The 19,356-nt window shown below is 56.3% G+C and overlaps 1 protein-coding gene across 1 annotated transcript; it reads left to right on the top strand.

The window, feature by feature from the left end:
- Positions 1-7,106: 7,106 nt before the first annotated feature.
- SPACA6 (sperm acrosome associated 6) lies at positions 7,107-18,649 on the top strand. The gene is made up of 9 exons (XM_055553067.1): positions 7,107-9,466; positions 15,598-15,666; positions 16,638-16,661; positions 17,039-17,116; positions 17,244-17,350; positions 17,430-17,432; positions 17,811-17,967; positions 18,063-18,273; positions 18,542-18,649. The coding sequence occupies exons 1-9, from the start codon at positions 8,950-8,952 to the stop codon at positions 18,573-18,575; spliced, it is 1,200 nt and encodes a 399-aa protein (XP_055409042.1). The 5' UTR covers positions 7,107-8,949; the 3' UTR covers positions 18,576-18,649.
- Positions 18,650-19,356: the final 707 nt, after the last annotated feature.

Consider the following 19,356-nt stretch of genomic DNA (forward strand, 5'->3'; position numbering starts at 1 on the left):
CATACTAAGCAAAGTCAGTCAGACAGAGAAAGACAAATATCATATGATATTGCTTACATGTGGAATCTAAAAAAAGTCATACAAATGAACTTATTTAAAAATGAGAAATAGACCCACAGACAGAAAACAAGCTATGATTACCAAAGGGGAAGGGGGTGGGGATAAATTAGGGCGTTGGAATTAACACATACACACTACTATGTATAAAACAACAAACAACAAAGACCTACATAGCACAGGGAACTGTATTCAATATTTTGTAATAATCTATAAGGGAAAAGATATAATTGAATCGCTGTACACCTGAAACTAACAAAGTGCAAATCAACATTTCAATAAAAGTTTTTAAAATATTTTAAAAGATGAAAAAATCTTAGATTCTAGTCATCTCTACTAGGGGATCACAGATGAATGATCGTTCTGATCGGCCCATATTGGGTCACTTGTCCAGGGGGGAAGGAGGAAGGGCATTTTACTAGAACATTTTTGTTAGAGTCACCTGGAATGGGTTTCTCATGGGAAAGACAGACTCTATCACCAGAAGAAGGAGAAGTGGATGGCTGATGAGCTTGAAAAAACGGTATCCACTCCCACTCCACTCTCCATGAACCTCAGAACCATCCTCTCTCCCATTTGCTGAGATGTGAAGAATGGAATAGTTGAAGGCCCTTCACCATTCAGACGACTATAAGGCATGGCCGTAAGGGAGAGAAATAGGCCATGGAGAAACCCTCCTTTAAAAACCACACCAACCCTCCACCCAGGAAAGAGTTAATAGTGGGAATAAGATTTGTCATCTTCTGGGGCTTCCCCGGTGGTCCAATGTTTGAGAATCCACCTGCCAATGCAGGAGACATGGGTGTGATCCTTGGTCTAGGAAGATTCCACGTGCCACGAGGCAACTGGACCTGCGAGCCACAACTGCTGAGCTTACACACCCATGCTCGGCAACAAAAGAAGCCACCGCAATGAGAAACCTGCACACTGTAACTAGAGAAAGTCCTAATGCAGCAACAAAGACCCAGTACAGCCAAAAGTAAAAAATACATTGAAAAATTGTTGTCATCTTCTTTCCACCACCAGCCTACATGCACAGAAAAGGTGGCCCCCTCCCCAGTTCCTAAATCCACTGGGGTAACTTGCCATTTGGGATTACATAACGGCATGATGGGAGCACCTGTTGCATTTGGATCGTCTGGTATTAATATTTTGGGTGATCTGCCATCTGAGGATTATCACACCTGTGGGGATTAAGCGGTGCTGTGGGGCACTGTCTTGAATTTGGAAGCATTCTCTGATGGCGCTATAGGATTATATCAGATTTGGGGTTGATCCCTCCCATGGAAGGATTCTCTGCTACTTCGAAGTTCTTCATAACCTTCATGTCCCTGTTTCTACAGCATTAATAAGTGAGTCCTTGATTCAGACCTACTTCAGAGCAGGTTGAAGTGTCTTCCTGGCTCAAAGTTTCTGTTCCAGGGAATTGTGGAAGGTCTTGTGAAGAGTGGGGAGTTTTTATTTTCCATTGGCATGCTGTTCTAAAGGGATAATAGGAAAGGTGGAACTTCTGTCTCCGGAGTTGATGGGAATGGTGGTCGCCCTATATTGTAGTGGGATAGGAATTACGGATATTGGGTATCAGGGACTGACAAGAACTGTGGTACTGTGTGTCAATGGCAGATGGGAGTGGTGGAACCTGAGTCTTAGGGGCTGATGGGAACGAATGGTGGATCCCGAGTCTCAGGGGCTGATGGGAATGAACGGTGGATCTTGAGTTTTAGAGATGTGTGGAAATGGCAATATTCCAGTATTAGGTGTCAAGGGAGTTATGAACTCTGTATACCAAAGAACGATGGAAACAGTGCTTCCTATGAGTCACTAACAAATGGTAACAGAGGCCTTATGCTTCAGGAACTAACGGGAATTAAGTTCTTTTATCCCAGAACTTAGGCAAGTCTCAGCCTAACCCATAAACCACTTGTTATTCATCCATCTCTCCATTCATTCATTTGGCAAACGTTTTCCTGAGCCCTTCCTCTGAGCCACACCCTATGCTGAGTGATACTGAGGACATCAAGATGACTCAGACCTCCATGGTGCCTTCAGTGAACTCTCAGAGACAGACCCAGATGTCGAGAATCACCAAACAAGGGAATCACGGCAAGTACAAGAAGACAGCAGGGTGGTGTGGTTTTTGTCCTGATATGAACGCAGGGCATCTGAAGATGAGAACAGACTGACAGTCATTCTGGATGCCAAGTCAAGGTGTAGGGTCTGACAAAAGATCCTTTTATCAAGTATGAATCTGTGCGCATGACAAGTCTAACCCATGCTGGACAGCAACCCCAGGCAAGTTGGACATTTTCACAGAGGCAGCCAGTCTCCAAGGAAAGGGCATAGCACGTGGACCCAGAGAGGCCTGGGTTCGAATCCCGGCTCTGCCATTCACTTGTAAGCATGGGAAACTCACTATTTAGAATCTCAGTTCTCTCATCCTTACATGGAGATAAAACAATTCTTAAAAATAAGACTGCTGCTGGGAAGTCCCTGGTGGTCCAGTGGTTAAGACTCCATGCTTCCAATGCAGGGGGCATGGACTTGATCCCTGGTGAGGGAACTAAGATCCCACAAGTAGCAGCGTGTGGCCAAAAACCCCAAAAATGTTGACTGAGATAATGTATAACAAATACTCAGCCCAGAGACTGTCCTTAAGTAGGCATTTGAGAAAGGATTGCCATTTGTTATCTATCATTAGTAATTAGTGACAAAATTTAAAGAACCTAGAAGTATTTATCAAATATCTGGGTCCAGAGGCTTCAGAGCATTGGAAGAAATTAGTTTTTTAAAAAACAGTAATTTGCATATTCCTAAGCATTAGTTTATGTGAAAAACCCCTCCTAGTTGATAACAAGTATGGATGAATAAGGGTTTCCCAAGTGACAGTAGAGGTAAAGAACCCGCCTGCCAATGAAAGAGACATAAGAGATGCTGGTTTGATCCCTGGGTCAGGAAGATCCCCTGGAGGAGGGCATGGCCAACCACTGCAGTATTCTTGCCTGGAGAATCCCATGGACAGAGGAGCCTGTTGGGCTACAGTCCATGGGGTCACAAAGAGTTGGACACAACTGAAGCGACTTAGCACACACACATGGATGAATAACACAGGATATAGTTAAAAAAAAAAAAAAAAAAAAAGCAAAGCATAGAATAATATGATCCTACCTGGGGACGAAACAGAGGGGGTTAGTATAATACATGTGTGAAAGTGAAAGTCACTCAGTCGAGTAGGACTCTTTGCAACCTCATGGCCTACACAGTCCATGGAATTCTCTAGGCCACAATACTGGAGTGGGTACCCTTTCCCTTCTCCAGGGGATCTTCCTAACCCAGGGATCGAACCCAGGTCTTCCGCATTGCAGGCAAATTCTTTACCAGCTGAGCCATAAGGGAAGCCCAGTATACAAGTACAAAAGGATATAATTCTTCTGGAAAGATTCATAAGAAACTGGTAAGCATGAGCTGTCCCCAGAGAGGAGTGGGTGGCCAGGGACAGGGCAGGAGGAGATGGCATTTTTCACTGTTGGAACCCCAGGACCCTACACTCACCTCTGCCTCAATGTGTCCTCAATATGTCCTCTGGCCCCTAATGTCCATTAGGTCCCAACTGGCACACAGCACCTGCCCTCTTCTGCACCCCCTTCTCCTTCTGGTTCCCCATCCAGAACAACTCCTGTCCCCCGCAGTCTCAGGGCCACACTCCTGGTTGTTATATCTTCCTGACCTCTTCCATCCTCATCACCCTCCTCACATTCTCTGTCCTGCCCCCTCCTCTGGGTCCCCAGGGTCCCAGCCTCGAATCAGGCAACCGCCTCACCAGCCTCCAGCAGTCTCTTCCCCTCAACTCATCCCCCACAGGCCCCAGAGGGATCACTCTGACACCCCAAATCTGACCCTGCCCCTCCCTTTGCTCCCAGACACCCACATGGGAAAGTTCCCCGCCCCCGGCCAGCCAAGCGCTGGGCACCTGGCCCCGCCCACCACCTCAGCCTCCTCTTGCAGGCTCCTGAGTTCCCATCAGACTTGACCGCCTGCCCTTCTCCCCAAATCTTCCCCCTGGTTTCCTCTGGGCCTCTGCTTCAGCTGTGCCCTCCGCCTGCAACGCCCTTACGGCCTCCTCTCTCTCTCTCTCTCACAATTCAGATCTAACTTCTCCTAGTTCTTGGAGGTCACAACCACCGCCTTATCTGGAGGCCCTTTCGGCTATCGCCAGCTGAAAGGATTCCTGCCCCCTACTCCGGGGCTCCCACAAGCCGCTGGACCCTCCCTTCGTCATACCCCGATCGCCCAGGATTGGAACTGTCTGCGTCTGGGTCTGTCTCCTCCATCAGACTGTGAGCTCGGTCTGCAAGGGCAGATCTGGGTCTGATTCACCTTTCTGTCCCCCAGTGGGTGGGTGGGTGGAGAGACCGAAGCGGAGGGAGGGGAAGGAGGCTGGGAGAGCAGAAAGGGGGAGACAGAGCGAGGAGAGGAGAAGACCCTGATTGGGGGGGGGGGGGGGGCGTGATGTAAGGAGAAAGAGAAACGCGGAGACGGAGACACGGGGGCGGGCGGTGGGGTGGGGGGAGCACAGGGCCAGGAGAAGGCCGGCAGAGTGAAGGAAAGGGAGGAGAGGTGGAGGGTACGAAAGAAAGCGGAGAGTAGAGAACTGGCCCCGGCCGAGGGAGGAGGGAGGGAGGAGCGGGAGCGCCGCCGGCTCACCCTACCGCCTCCCGGCCCCTTTTGTCCCTTCCCTCCTCCCTGCGTCACGCTCCCCGGCCCGGCCTCCCCGCCCCGCTCCCTCCTCCCCGGGGCTGGATGGAATTTTTTCCCCTGGACCGGGGCCAGCTCCGGGGCAGGGGCGGGGCGGGGGGGTGGGGGGGCGGTGGCGGTGGTGGAAGCCAGGCCGGACTGGGCCGGGCGGTGGGGAGGGGCCGGGGCGGGGGCCCCCTGGGGAGGGGGCTGGTCCGCCGGGGTCCCGGGCTGGGGAGCCGGGCCCGCAGAACCGGGAGGAGGCCCAGGCCGGAGGGAGTCGGGGAGGAGGGAAGGAGGATGGCGGGGACGCCGGGAGGAAGGGGAGAGGCCGTCGGGCGGCGGAGGCGGGGAGAGGATGGAGAGCTGGCGGCGGCGGCGGCAGCAGCGGGGCCCGGCTCAGCCCGGCCCCAGGGGGCTGCCCGCCGAGACCCTTCCCCCGACGCGGGAGCGGTGGAGCCGTGAGTCTACGGAGAGGCAGGGGCGTAGGACCCGGGGCCCGAACTCCAGGGTCCCTGGATTTCTGGGTTCCTGGAGGAGGAGGAGGGGGCCGGGGACCCAGAGTCCCGAATCCTTGGAGCTGGGGACTGGGGGGGCCTGGATTCCGGGGTTCAGGAGGAGGAACGGGCCAGGAGCACCTCCTGGATTCCACTGGGAGGGGAGAGATGGGGCTGGGGTAGCTAGAGAGGCTCGGAGCCTGAGGAGACGCGGGAGGGATGCCCTCCCGCGCCCTCAGGGGAGCTCAAGGGAGAGGCTGGCTCTGGAGGTGCCTCTGGCCGAGGAAGGGTTAACGTCTGGCTGGAGGGACGGGGGAGGGGCAGGGAAGGGGCTGCGGGGCTCTGAGGGGTCAAGGGTGAGCCGAGCCGGTGGGAGGGGGCTGCCGAGGAGGGGGAGGTTGTCTGGGCTGCCAGACAGGCCAGGGTCAGCGGCGGGGGCAGGGGATGTCTGGCGCAGGAGAGGCCCAGCGTCCAGGCTCCCTTGGGGACCAGGATTCCAGTCCCCGGCCCCCTCCTCCCTCAGACCTGGGCGTCCGCGACCCGGCCCCTCCCGCAGAATTCCAGCGTCCGAACCCCAGCCCCCTTTTCTTAGCCCCGGACCCTGGAGTCTGGGCCTCCAGCCTCTTCTTCCCTCAGCCCTTGGCGGGGAGGAACTGGGGGCCGGGTCCACATTCCAGCCCCATGATTCTCCACGAAATCCCAGAGTTCGGGCCCCCAGACCCTTTCTCTCCCGAACCCAGGCGTCCCCACCTCCTCTTCTTTGGCCCCAGCTGGAGTCCAGCCCTCTGGGGGTTAAGGGGGCGGGGCCACTGGTTGCCATGGTGCCAGACTGTTTGGGTCTGCTCTCTGACCCTTGGGGGCTCCCCAGGGTCTGCGGAGAGGGGGAGGGGGGCCCAGACCTGGGCGAAGTCCTGCGCCAACCCTTTCCCCGGGTCAGGCCTGCGGGCCCGGGGAGTCCGCGTCTCCACCGAGGTCCGGTGCGGTGACCTCGAGCGGGTCCTGACCCCCGCCCCCCCCGCCCTCCGCTCTCTGCGGGCCTCAGTTTCCCCAGGAGAGACGTGCCGGAGCCGCGGGGCGATGCTGCGGCCCCGCGAACCCTGAGGACGCTCGGCTTCCCTCGGCTCGCACCCCCTCCCCAGGCCCCCGGCAGCCCCGGGGCATGCTGGGAGCCCGGGCCTGGGCTCCGGGCCAGGTTGGGGGGGGCCGGGGGGGCGGGGGCCGCCTCCTCCCTTCCCCTTCCTCCCCACCTTGGCCCGGCTCGCGCCCCTGCCGGAGGGTCGGGGAGGCCGGGAAGGAGGGAAGCGGGATGCAAGCGGGGTCCGCGGACCCGTCCCTGGGCACCCCCCTCCGCCCTTCCCCCCGGCCTCCCCCGCCCCTCCGCGCCTCCCCGCCTCCCCAGCAGGTCGCTACCCCGGCCCTGGGCCCCTGCGCGAACCACCCCCACCCCACCCCCAGCTCCAGACCTGGCTCCGAGCTGCGGCGAGGGGGAGGGAGAGAAGGAAGGAGAAAGGGGGGGGGGGGGGAGGGAGGCGAGAGACCCGGGAGGGAGAGAAGGAGAAAGAGAGAGAGAGGCAAGGAGGGAGACGGAGGGGGAGAAGGAGGCCGGGAGATGGAGAGACGAGGGAGGGAGGCAGGCAGGGGGAAAAAGGTGGGGGGGGGGGGAGGGGGGAGGAGAGTGAGACAGGGAAATCGAGGGAGAGACGGGAGGAGAGGGACAAAGACAGAGGGAGGGGGGCGGAGCAGGGGAGGGGGCAAGACCGGAGGGAAAGGGAAAGAAGCAGAAAGGAGGAGAGGAGAAACAGCAAGGCGGGGGAGGGCGGAGAGACACGGCCTGAGAAAGGCCCCTGCGAGCCGGGGACGGCCGCGCGCGGGGGGAGGCGCGGATGGGCAGCGCAGAGCCGGGGAGGAGCACACGGAAGCTGCAGGAGATGGGGACCAGGTGAGGCCGAGGGCGAGCGGGCCGGACCGGGAGAGAGGACTGGGAAGATGGAGCTGGAGCGGGAGACGGCGGGAGCGAGACCGCCGGAGCCCTGGACCGAGGCGGAGGTTCTCAGGTGCACAGACTCAGCCCCGGGCTGGGGAGGGCGGGCGTTGGGCCCTCAAGCCTGGAAGGCCTGGCCCCTCCCACTCCTGCCCCCGCCACCCCACCCCACCCCAGCCTACGGCTGGCTGGGGCTCAGCCTTCCCACCTGCGAAATGGGGGTGCCGATGGCACCTCGCGCTCCGCCGGAGAGATGACACAGGCCTGGGGCGGCATCCGCAGATGTCAGTGTGGTACTTGATGAGAGGCCAAAAGCAGGGGTGTGAGAGGAGCAGATACCCAGACAGGCTTTTACGGGTTTATAGCCCCTGGGCGGCCTCCGCCCCGCTCCTGGATTTCCGATTATCTGACAGGTAGGGTCAGGGAGGGAGCTGGCACAAGTGGCCAAACTCTGAAACTGATGAGGTTCCCTCGGCCCCGGGATCCAGGAAGCCGGGCTGCGTCTTCTCCAAAGGAGGCAGGCCTGGCTGGATTCCCGGGACTGAGGGAGGGGCCGGGGGCCTGGCCTCCTGGGTCCCCTGGGGAGAAAAGGGGCTTGAGGACTCGGACTTTTGAATCTCAGGGAGCAGTGGGGCCTAGAGGGCCTGGATTCCGGGGACCTTCGGGGAGGAAGGGACCGAGAGACTGACTCCTGGGTTCCTTGGGGAGGAGGGGGCCGGGGGCCCGGATTCCTGGGTCCTGGCACCCACCCGTAGAACCGACCTTGCGGGGCCTTCGCCGCACACAAGCTCGTGTCTGTGGGTCCGTGTCGGGGGCTCACCATCGCGGCTGGGGCCTCCCCCGGCCCTCCCCGCCCTCCCTGGCCCCGTCTGTCCGTCCATCCGTCTGTCTGTCCACCTGCCGCGCCCCCCGGGCTGAGGTAGGAGGTTGTATAGTTGAGGAGGACACCCAAGGAGATCACTATACGGCCTCCTAGCTTTCCCCAGGCTGCGCCCTGCACGGGACGGCCCGGTGGGGACCCCTGGACCCTGGTCCCATGCCCCACCTGGCCAGGCTGGGGAGGGGGGTGCTGCCGCAGGGACCCTGGGAGAGAAGCGGGGCTGTCCCTCCTGTCCTTGTCCCTTTCCTTTCTCCCCTTTCCTTCAGAGAGTTTCTCTCCCATCCAGAAATCTCTGCTTGGCTTTCTCTGTCTCTCCATCTCCACTGGGTCTCTGTGCAGCGGCCTCTGAAACTCTTGTCTCCATTAGTCTCATGGTGCTTTCTGGATCTCTGGCCTCCCGGTGTCTCCCTGTGGCCCAGTTTCTGTCTTTTGGGCCCTCACGGTGTCTCTGTGCCATGTTCATTTCCCCGGCACCACCTGCCCCCCACCCCAGGGCCTGGCAGGCCCCCCCACACACACATCGCACTGCCGGCCTCTGCGTCCCTGAGACCCTTTAACCTGTGAGGACGTCCAGGGTCACAGGTGAGGTTCTTGGGAGCCTGGCGTCCGGCCCAACCACCAGCCTGGGGCTTGCCGGCCCGACCCCCTGTCCCCTTCCTCCCTGAAAACCCCCACAGGGGGAGCCTGACATTGGATTGGTGACTGAGACCTGACCTCTGACCCCTGCATCTTGAGCCCCTCCCCCGCACCACAGTGACCTCACAAAAGTCACCAGCTTCTCCCCCAGGCCGAGACCCTCCGCCATGGCCTGGCTGGCCCCTTGGAGCACCGTCCTGCCCTCCCTGGCAGCCTTCGCTGTCTTTGGGGCTTCGGCCCGGGCCTGTCTCCTTTGCTTCACGTCTTACGAGGAGCGTCTCCAGATTTGCCAGATCTTCGCCGGCCTGGACAGCCCTGACCTCGGAAAGTGTGAGGAGGCCTTCGCAGACGCCTTTAAGGGGCTGCTGGACACTGAGATCAGTGAGGAGATCATCCCCTGCTCCCCAGCATCCTCCCGGGGTGGGGGCGCCCCCGGGGTAGGTGGAGGGAGGGACCCAAGAGGTCTGGAGAGACTGAGAGGGATGAGATGCAGAGATGGGAGAATGGAGACATGGGGAGCAGAGATCGGAGACAGAGGGATGACCACCTCAGGGATGTGGTGCCAGGGGAAGCAGTTTTCCCCCAGCCCCTGCCTCCCACTGTCAGACTACGAGGAGAGGGGCCAGCTGCACGATGCCTTCACCCAGATGACCCACTCCCTCCAGGAGATGGCCACTGCCCAGGGTGAGTGGGGCGGGGTCCGTGGCTCTGGGATATGGATGTCTGAGTGTTTGTGGGGCGGGTGGCAGGGGAGAGAAAGCCCAGAATGTGACAGTGATCTTGATGGTAGGATGCCGAGGGAGCTGGGTGACCTTGTCAGGGAGCAGAAACGGGCAGGGCCTGGTGGGTTCAGGGCAGAAGGAACTTGAGAGTCTGAGGCCAGTGGGGCTCAGGGAGGTGAAAGCCTGTCCTCCCTGTGTGGCTTGCCCTCTCCCTGGCTGTGACATTCTGGATGCATCCCTGCCCCCATCCCCAACTTTGGGCCTCAACTCACCCATCTGAGAAAGGAGATAACCGCTTTGCCTTCCAGCAAGGTGTGGGAACTCAGTGAGACAGAGGGGACTCCAGCAATGGAGACAGACTTCAGGGAGGAGAGCTTCTGCTAAGATAAAATGTATTCCCTACAGTTAGCAAAGTGATTCCATATCTTTGACCTGTGGAGGCTATTAGGGGGCCCGAAAGACAGGTGGGAGCAGGGAGGGAGAGGATCACTGGGGAGACAGGCACACGTGACAACCTCGAGGGAGTGAGACACGCTCAACACATGCGTGTGACAGTGTGAAGGAACCACAAGGCTGGGGTGACCCTTGTGGCTGAGGGGCAGTGTGAACAGGCCACACTGCCACACTGCCAGGCCACAGTGGTCACATGACACAGGACTCCCCCCAACCCCTGCCCCTACATGCTGGAGACTGGAACCATGGGTGGGGGAGCATTCATGGCCGTGTCCATGGTCTGGGGGCTCCACACTTATTTCTGCATCTCAGTTCTATTACTTCTTTTGCTTCCTACTCTTGCCTCCGAGGTTTTTGACAAACATGATCCCCAAACATGAGGAGCTTCCCATCCATCTGGAGGGCTCCAAGGGCAGGGGGGAGTTGCAGCATGAAGACTTCAGCTGCAGGTTCCCCCGCCCACAAAGGGAGAGCTGAGGAACTCAGAGCTGGGGGTGGGGGTAGGGGGAGAATTCCCAGAGATGCCCTTCTCCCCTACGTCAGAAGGTTTCGAAAAGAGCAGAACCAAGTCCTGCTCTGGGTGCAGAAGACCCCCAAAGGCAGTGTGTGGGACCAACTGGAGCAGGGGAGGGAGTGGAGGCTGGGAGGTCCAGGGTGGAGGCTGTGGTGAAGGAGGCCAGACCTGCGGCGGGGAATCTGTGAAGGTGGAGAAGAGAAGACCGGGCCTGGGTCTGATGAGCTGTTCAGGGAGAGGGGAAGAGAAGGGTTAGGGACCGTGTGCCAGGTCTGGCTCTGTGTCTGAGTGGGCAGTGGTCATCTCTGGGAGGAAGAGCAGGAGAAGGGGTAGATGGCCAGCTGGGTGAGGCTGCAGTGACTGTGAGGGGCTTGGGGGATGTCCAGAGTTCAGCTGGGAGTCAGGGAGATTTGAGACTGTCCCCAGGGAACAAGGCTGTGAGCCGGGGAAGGGCAGTGTCAGCTCAGGGTGTAGAAAGATCCTCAAGGGCCATATGGATGGACTGGAGGGAGAGTCTGGGTGCTGGGAGAAGCTGGGGCTTTACGTTCCACGGGTATTTACTGACTGTGTCAGGAACACCACCAGGGACACGGCTGTGACCCAAACTGCAAGCCACCTGCCCTCAGGTTGCTTGCATTGATTATTAAACGTAATCAGTGAAATGCCATAGATGTCAGCTGGTGATCCATACTATGGAGGGAAACAAAAGGGGGAGAAAAAGGGGGGTGGCCAGTGGGGTGATCGTTTTACTAAACAGGTTGATCAGGGGAGGTGCAAATGAAAAGATCCAGTTATGCAAAGACTGGAATGAGGGGAACAGAGAGAGCTGTGCAGGTGACCTGGGGAGAGAGCTTCCAGGTGGTGGAAAGAGTCAGTGCAAAGGCCCTGGGGCCAGTGGGGCTGGAGTGGACCATGTAGGCCAGTGGTTCTCCAGCCCCACAGTGTATGTCAGAATCTCCTGGGACCTTATTAAAATGCAGGCTCCTGGGCCCCACCCTCTGTTTCTGAGCCTTAGGTCTGATGTGGGGCCCAGAAATGGACATGTCTAACAAGTTCCCAGGTGCTGCTGCTGCTGTGCTGGGAACACACTTTGGGAACCGCTAGGGTGTGTCCTTGAGCCAACTTCAGCCAAAGGACCCCCTCTTTCCAGCTCATACCCAGTGATCACTTCAGCTCTTGCTCTTGATGTGGGGAAACCCTTTGGAGGATTTTACAGGAAGGAGGGGTTCTGACTAAAGCCATGTGGGTCAAGGGCAGAAGCAGAAGGCCCAGGGAGGAGACGGTCAGTGGTGACTTGAACCTGTTGTGATGGTTGGTGGGGGCTGAGATGAACCTGCCCCTTGCATGGAAGATGCTGTGTCTGCAAAGAGTGATTTATGTTAATGATCCTCCTAAAAGATGTCCTTGTACTGGCCCCGTGAGGTGGAGTTTTATAGCTCCATTTTCCGGATGGGGAATTTGGGGCTCCCCTGGATGGACCCAGGGGATGTCTGGACCAGACGTATGTAGGATGATGGGGATGGGAAGAATCGGGACGACTTCTGGGTCTCTCCTGAATGGAGGCCCAGAGAGATGGACAGGTGGACTCAGAGTGGCTCGCGGTGGTGGCCGCTGACACTGTTAGTGTGTTGTTGAGGGCAGTGTGTCTACCGCAGATAGTGGCCACCCGTGGAGGCTCTGGAGTTTGGCCACATGGGTTCCAATCTAGCTGTGTGACCTTGGCCAATTTCCTAACCTCTCTGTGCCTGGGTTTCCCCATCTCAGATTAGGGGATGATAATGCCAGTAGTTGACTCTTCTATAACACAGACATTATCCCATTATGGTCATTTAATGGTACCTAGCAGGGATCGCGAAGAGTCGGACACGACTGAGCGACTTCACTTTCTCTTTTCACTTTCATGCATTGGAGAAGGAAATGGCAACCCACTCCGTGTTCTTGCCTGGAGAATCCCAGGGACGGGGGAGCCTGGTGAGCTGCTGTCTATGGGGTTGCACAGAGTCGGACACGACTGAAGCGACTTAGCTGCAGCAGCAGCAGCAGCACGTAGTTTGGGAGGAGGAGGCTTTTATATTGTATGACATGAACTCTTCACCACCAATGCTGTGAAGTAGACACCGATATTGCCCCCATTTTATGAATGAGGAAACCAAGGATCAGGAAGGATAAATACCCGGCCAAGGTCACAAAGGGAGGAGTGCATGTGATGGATAGCATGGAAGTGCGACAGGTGTGCACATAGTTGGGAGAGACAGGACTCAAACTCAGGTGATCAGCAGGTCGAGGCTCCCAGTGAAGCACCTCTTTGGGGAGACTATAACTCGTGCCCCTTTGTGGTTAACACAAGCCTGCCTCTTGCCTCTTTGGACATTTCGCTCCATCCCTATTTATTCCCATGCTTCTCCCCTGCCCCCTGGCTGACTTGGTATATCCCACACACCGTCCCCCAAGAGTCATTTGGTTTGGCCCATAGACATTCCTTGGCTGCCTTCTCCAACATCATCCCAGCCTCTCATTTGAGCATGCCACTCGGACCACATCCTCCTGACCATACTGCCGTCACCAGACCACAGCTCCTGCCTGCCTTGTGGCCAAGGAGAGACAGCAGCTAAGTCCTTGACCCCTCATTTTGCACCTGCTTCCTGGCTTCAGAGCCCCCTTCTCTCCAGCTTCTACCATCACTTCTATGATCATTACTTCAGCCAGATTCTTATCAGAATCCTCAATTCCCTCCCTTTATGTTGGTTTAACCTAAGGTTAAAACCTGCAATGTCTTAAGCAGGGTAGAAGTTTATTTTTTCCATATAAAATAAGTCTTGAGGTAGGCACTTAAGACTAGTATGGCAGCTGCATTTTCCTGGGGACTCAGTACCCTTCCAGCTTTCTGCCTTACTATCCTAGGATATACTACTTATCCTCATGGTCCTGTATAACTGCTAGGGCAGCAGCCATCAAATCTAAGTTTCAGGCAACAGGATGAAAGAAGGGGAAAGGGGCCAATAAAATGGCACCATATCTCTTTTAAGGCTACTTTCTGTGACTCACACATCACACTTAAACTTACAGCTCATCCATCAGAACTTGGACACATGACCACAGCTAGGTCACATGACCACAGCTAGCTACAATGGAGGTTGGGAAATGTAGTCTTTTATCTGGGGCAGGGTCGGGGTGCTTTCTCAGCTGAACGTGGTGATATGTTATTAAGGAGAAAATAGATATTTTGAGGCAACTGGCAATCCCTGTGTATTAGTTTGCTAGGGCTGCTGTAACAAAAAAACCCAGAAACTGGATGGCTTAACTAAAAGAAGTTTATTTGCTCACAGTTCTGGAGGCTAGAAGTCCAGGATCAAGGCGTCAGTGTCAGCAGGGTGGGTTGCTTCTGAGGCCTCTCTCCTTGACTTGCAGAATGACTGTCTTCCTTCCGTGTCTGTGTCCAAATTTCCTTCTCTTCCAAGGAAATCAGTCACGTTGGGTTAAGGCCCACCCAAAAAACCTCATTTTAATGTCATTACCTCCTTAAGATTCCATCTCCAAATACAGTTACATTCTGAAGGACTAGGCTTAGGACTTTACCGTATGAATTTGGAAGAGACGAAATTCAGCCCATAGCACCCTGCCACATGAACACTGGTGGCTCAGTGGTAAAGAATCTGCCTGTGGTGCAGGAGATGCAGGTTCGTGCCCTGGGTGGGGAAGATCCCCTGGACAAGGAAATGGCACCCCATTCCAGTATTCTTGCCTGGAGAATCCCATGGACAGAGGAACACGGCAGGCTACGGTGCATGGGATCACAGAATTGAAACCTGATTTAGCAACTAAATAACAACAACAAAATCCTGTCACATTTCTGACTTCCAAAGCCACCTCCACCTGTAAATCATTGCAGCCATCCACTTTGAGAAAGTCCCCCAATTTTTTTTTTTTTTTGGAAGGCCATTACAGTGGTGAAAACTCAAACATCCATAAGAGCAGAGAACATAGAAAGAGTGAAAGAGGGGTAGAAATGAAAAGACTGGGAACTCTGGAAAAGTGGGTGTGTGCCCTGACTAAAGTGGGTGGCTGCTGCTAAGCTCCGGCCAACTGCTGCCTCATGGAAATACTGCCTCTGTTACAGCTCTTCCAGATTTTGTAAAGGGATGCCAAACATTTTATGTGAATTTTCCCAAACTTTACATGATGGCAACTGGGTCATTTTTAAAAAACACTTTCCAGGCCAAATATAACACATCCAGCGGATGAATTGTGGCCCCAGGCTTCCAGCTGTGGTGCTCATTCCAGTTGAATCCTGGAATTCATTCTACACATACTTATTCCTAAGACTCGGGGGCCCTTTCCTGGTTTCTGAGGACACAGCACTAAAGAAGGACTTGTTTGCTTACTTAAGAGACAGTCTTAAATGCTCACTATGCATATATGAATATATGTATTTGCAAACTGGTGAGAGCTATGAATGGAACAGATGGAGTACTGTTAGAGACAAAAATAGGGGACGGGATTAAATTAGATTTGTGGTCAGAGAAAACCTCTAAGGAGGTGACATGAGGGATGACAGGAAGGAAGAGTAGGAGTAGGGGGGGAGGTGTGCTGGAGACTGAAGACAGCATGTGCAAAGGCCCTGAGGTGGCGGAGAGCATGATGCTTTCCTTATTAGGGGAAATGAACTGCAGGAGACTTAAGAGTTGCGGCTTCCATACCTGGGTTGGGAAGATCTCCTGGAGGAGGACATGGCAACCCACTCCAGTATACTTGCCTGGAGAATCTCCATGGACAGAGAAACCCGGTGGGCTACAGTCCATGAGGTTGCAAAGAGTCGGACAAGACTGAAGCGACTTAGCACACAGAGAGGGAGACGAGACTAGGCCAGACTACACAGGGCCTCCTAGGCCATGGGAGAAATTTGACCTTTATCCTCCCTTTTCTCCTTAACAAGATAACACAGATGTGGAGGAGTTCTGTCAGAGTGATTAGTCTAGAGGCAGCAGAAGGAGATTTGGGGGCGTGCCCACCATCCAGATAGAGTAGGAGGCTGGGGGAGGGGCACAGACATGATGACGGCCAGGCCTGTCGAGCTCCGGCAGCCTTGGGGAAGGGTCTTTACTACAAGGACTCCCTCCACCCTCCAGGGTCCTTTCGGGTTGCCTTTCTTCATGCCGCGGAGAAAATGCAGAAGATTATATTGCAGCTTAAGGAAGGTAAAATAGACGGTCTCCTTCCCCTAGGCCCAATTAGCAAACCCAACTCCGGAGATCCCCATCCGCTCCCATCAAGCCAACCCCTCGGCCCGATCTCTGAGCCGAGCTTCCCTTATGGGTCACTCTGGGCACAGCCTCTTACCCTGCTAGAACCACTCTGGGTCCGGCCCCGCCTCCGATGCAAGGTTACCTCTAGCTGGGACGGCTTTGTAGGACAGTCCTGTCCCAGACTAGCTCGGGCCTCTTCATGGATCTGTGTCTGACCCTGGGCACTCTGTGACAGGTTTCCTTTCCATCCGGGGCGTCTTAGTGGGCTACGTCCAGCCTGACCACACCTCTAATTGGGCCCCCTAATTAGGCTCTGTCCCCTCCGATGGAGAAGGCAATGGCACCCCACTCCAGTACTCTTGCCTGGAAAATCCCATGGAGGAGCCTGGTGGGCTGCAGTCCATGGGGTCGCTAAGAGTCGGATAGACTGAGCGACTTCACTTTCACTTTTCACTTTCATGCATTGGAGAAGGAAATGGCAACCCACTCCGTGTTCTTGCCTGGAGAATCCCAGGGACGGGAGCCTGTTGGGCTGCTGTCTATGGGGTCGCACAGAGTCGGACACGACTGAAGTGACTTAGCAGCAGCCTCCGATGATCGCCCGGGATCTAGGCCCGTCCCGCTCGATGGAATACACCGGGGCTGGACCTGCCTCCTGGTTGCCAGCAGCAGGCATGTGCCTGACGTCTTAATGGAATGCTGCAGGGCTGGTAGGGTCCCCAGGTGAAGTACCGCAGGCCTGGCCCCGCCTACAGCGGGGAAGCTGCAGGCTTGGCCCCGCCCCTTTGGTGGAGCGCGGCATACCTGGCTCTGGTCCCTTGGAGGAATGAATGCATCCGGCCCCGAAACGTTTCCTCTAGGGGAGTTTCAGGTGGGTACCTGCCGCGACTTACAGGGTGGTAACGCTTCTTCTCTCTCCGCAGTGCAGGTCTGCATTCCTCCCTGCGGTAAGCACGTCATTCAAAGCTCAGAATTGAGGGGGGAAAGGAGGTGGTAAGGGCCGAAACCTGGGACTCTTGGAAGAGCACGGGTGCCTCTGATCGGAAGGGGCCAATGCGAGCCCAGGAGAAGAGGAGTAAGAAAACCAGTTCACAAACCTCACGAAAGGCGGGTCCGGAAAAAAAAAACAACAACAACGAAGGCAAACCAATGGGGATCCTAGAGGCTGGAGTGGTGAGAGCCAGCCAATGAGCGCGGGAAAGGCGGGGTCCAGATTCTGTCCAGCAGGTAGAACCCGGGGAAGTAAAATAGACCATGTGGTGGCCGAAGGGACCCTGGCTAGGGGAGGCAGATGGACCCCAGACCCAGCGTTCCCACCCCCCAGGACTCCAGGAGGTCACTCGGCGTTTTCGCTGCCGTGGATGCTACTCCAAGGTCTGCGACCTCCCGCTTGACTGCCCAGGTGAGGGGCGTGGCCTTGAAGGGTGAGAAACCTGAAAAACTGGAAGAGAGGGCTGAGCGAGGAAGGGGCTGCGGTTGGGGGGTCGGACGTGGGCGGGCCGAGGTGGCGATGCGAGACCTGTCTTCAGTTCAGGACCTGACGGTGACTCGGGGTCGTCAGGCCATGTTCTCTTGCACTGTGAACTTCCAGCTGCCTAAGGAAGAGATCACCTATTCCTGGAAGTTCGCAGGAGGTGTGAGTCGGGGCGGGTCCAGCGTGAAGGGCTTTAGGAGGCGGTTTATGCTTCTCTAGAGGATGGAGAGTCAGGAGGCAGGGAGTGGGATTCGAGGAGGCTCGGTCTAGACTCATGCTTCGTGCAAGGGGACGGTCCCGGCATATGGGGGTAAGGGTCAAAGCTCAAAATGCAGTGACAGAGCCCAGGGGTGAATTATCCGTAGGGGTTTCAGGCGGGAGAGCAAACACTAGGCCCAAGAGGCGGAGTCAAGGCTTAGGGGGCGGGGCCATGCGTGAACGCTCGGCGAATAAGAGGGTGAAGCCGGGGCTCGGGAAGGGCGGGGGCGGGGTGGGTGGCCTTGTTCAGGGGCGGGGCTTAACGTAGCGGTTTGGCGAGTCAGGGCGGAGAGACTACCTTCTGCGCTCGGGGCGGGGCCGGCCGCCCTCGGCCTCTATCCGCTTCAGCCCGAGCGTCCCGCAGCTCCGGACTCAAGATCCAACCTACTTCCGAGATATTCCGCGGGCCCAAGGTTACCTGGCGCGGATCCGGCCGGTGCAGCCCACGCACCGCGGGACCTTCTCTTGCGTGATCACGCACGACCAGCGCCCCCTGGCGCGGCTCTACTTCTTTCTTAACGGTGCGGGCCGGGCGGGGCAGCGCGGCGGGACGGAGGGCGGGGCTGCGCGGCGGGGGGGTGGGGCTGGCGCCCGGCTGACGTGCGCGTCCCCGCAGTGACGGGCCCGCCGCCGCGCGGGGAGACTGAGCTCCAGGTCTCTTTTCGGGAAGTGTTACGCTGGGTGCCGCAGGAGGCGGAGATGATCGAACCCTGGAGGCCCAGCCTGGGCGAGCTGCTGGCCAGGCCCGAGGCTCTGACACCGGGCAATCAGTGCCTGCTCGCGGCCCTTGTGGCCTTAGCATCAGCCAGTGTGACCGTGCTGGTGTGGTAAGTCCCCGGGACCCCAGAGTCCCAGCCTCCGGCTCTCTCCTTACTGAGACTGGGACGTTTGGGTCTCTCAGCCCCTCCTCCCTCAGATCCGGAACTCCGAGTCGCCAACCCCCTCCTACTCAGGAGTCATAACCCCCAGCCCCTGGTTTCTCAGATCCAAGAGTCCAAGCCCTATCACCCGCCTTTGGAACCTAGGCTCCAGGACCCAAATTTCTGGTCCCCAGCCTCTTCCCCCGCCACACACTAAATCTCCTTGTTTCCCTAGGATGTTTTTTCGATGGTACTGCAGCGGCAACTAACAAAGGTTTCTTTTTTTTTTTTTTTTGCTTATCCTATTTTCATCCTTAAAATAAAGAATCTATTTTGGCTCTCTAGATTCTTTCATCGTTGCATATGCCCAGGTGCACACGCCCCCGTAATGATGGTGAGAGGCACAGCTGTGGCTGTGCGGCGCCCTGTGCTGAGGGCTTTAGGTGCATGCCCAGGCCCCTCCCCAGATTTCCGGCAGTGTCCTAGACATTTACGCCTGCATCAGTCACCTTCAAATAAGGACCTTCGTGTCGCCCCAAAAGCCTGTTCGTCCCCCAAAACTTTCTTGCTGTCATCAAGTGCATCACCATCCACCCAGCCGCTCGACTGGAAACCTAAGTTGTGTTTAGTTTCTCCTCCATGTCTCATCTATTTCCAAGTCTCAGCCTCTTCAATTCCTATATATCTCATGGAGTTGCTCCCTCTCTGTGGTGCACCACCATCTCTTGCCTGGATCTCTGCAGCAGTATCCACACTGGTCTCCCTGGTTGAGAGTGGGCTCAGCCTTGTCCCAGTGCGATCCATTCTCCACAAAGCAGCCAGAGTGTTCTTGTTTTTTTTTTTTTTTTTTGGCTATTTTGGCTAAGGTTTTAATTTTTTTAATTAATTTTTATTGGAATATAGTTTATTTACAGTGTTGGTTAGTTTCTGCTGCACAGCAAAGTGAATCAGTTATACATATACACATATCCACTCTTTTTTAGGTTCTTTTCCCATATATGTCATTACAGAGTATTGAGTAGAGTTCCCTGTGCTATAAAGTAGGTTCTT

This window comes from Bubalus kerabau, chromosome 17 (genome assembly GCF_029407905.1).
Source record: "Bubalus kerabau isolate K-KA32 ecotype Philippines breed swamp buffalo chromosome 17, PCC_UOA_SB_1v2, whole genome shotgun sequence".
Taxonomy (NCBI): domain Eukaryota; kingdom Metazoa; phylum Chordata; class Mammalia; order Artiodactyla; family Bovidae; genus Bubalus; species Bubalus kerabau.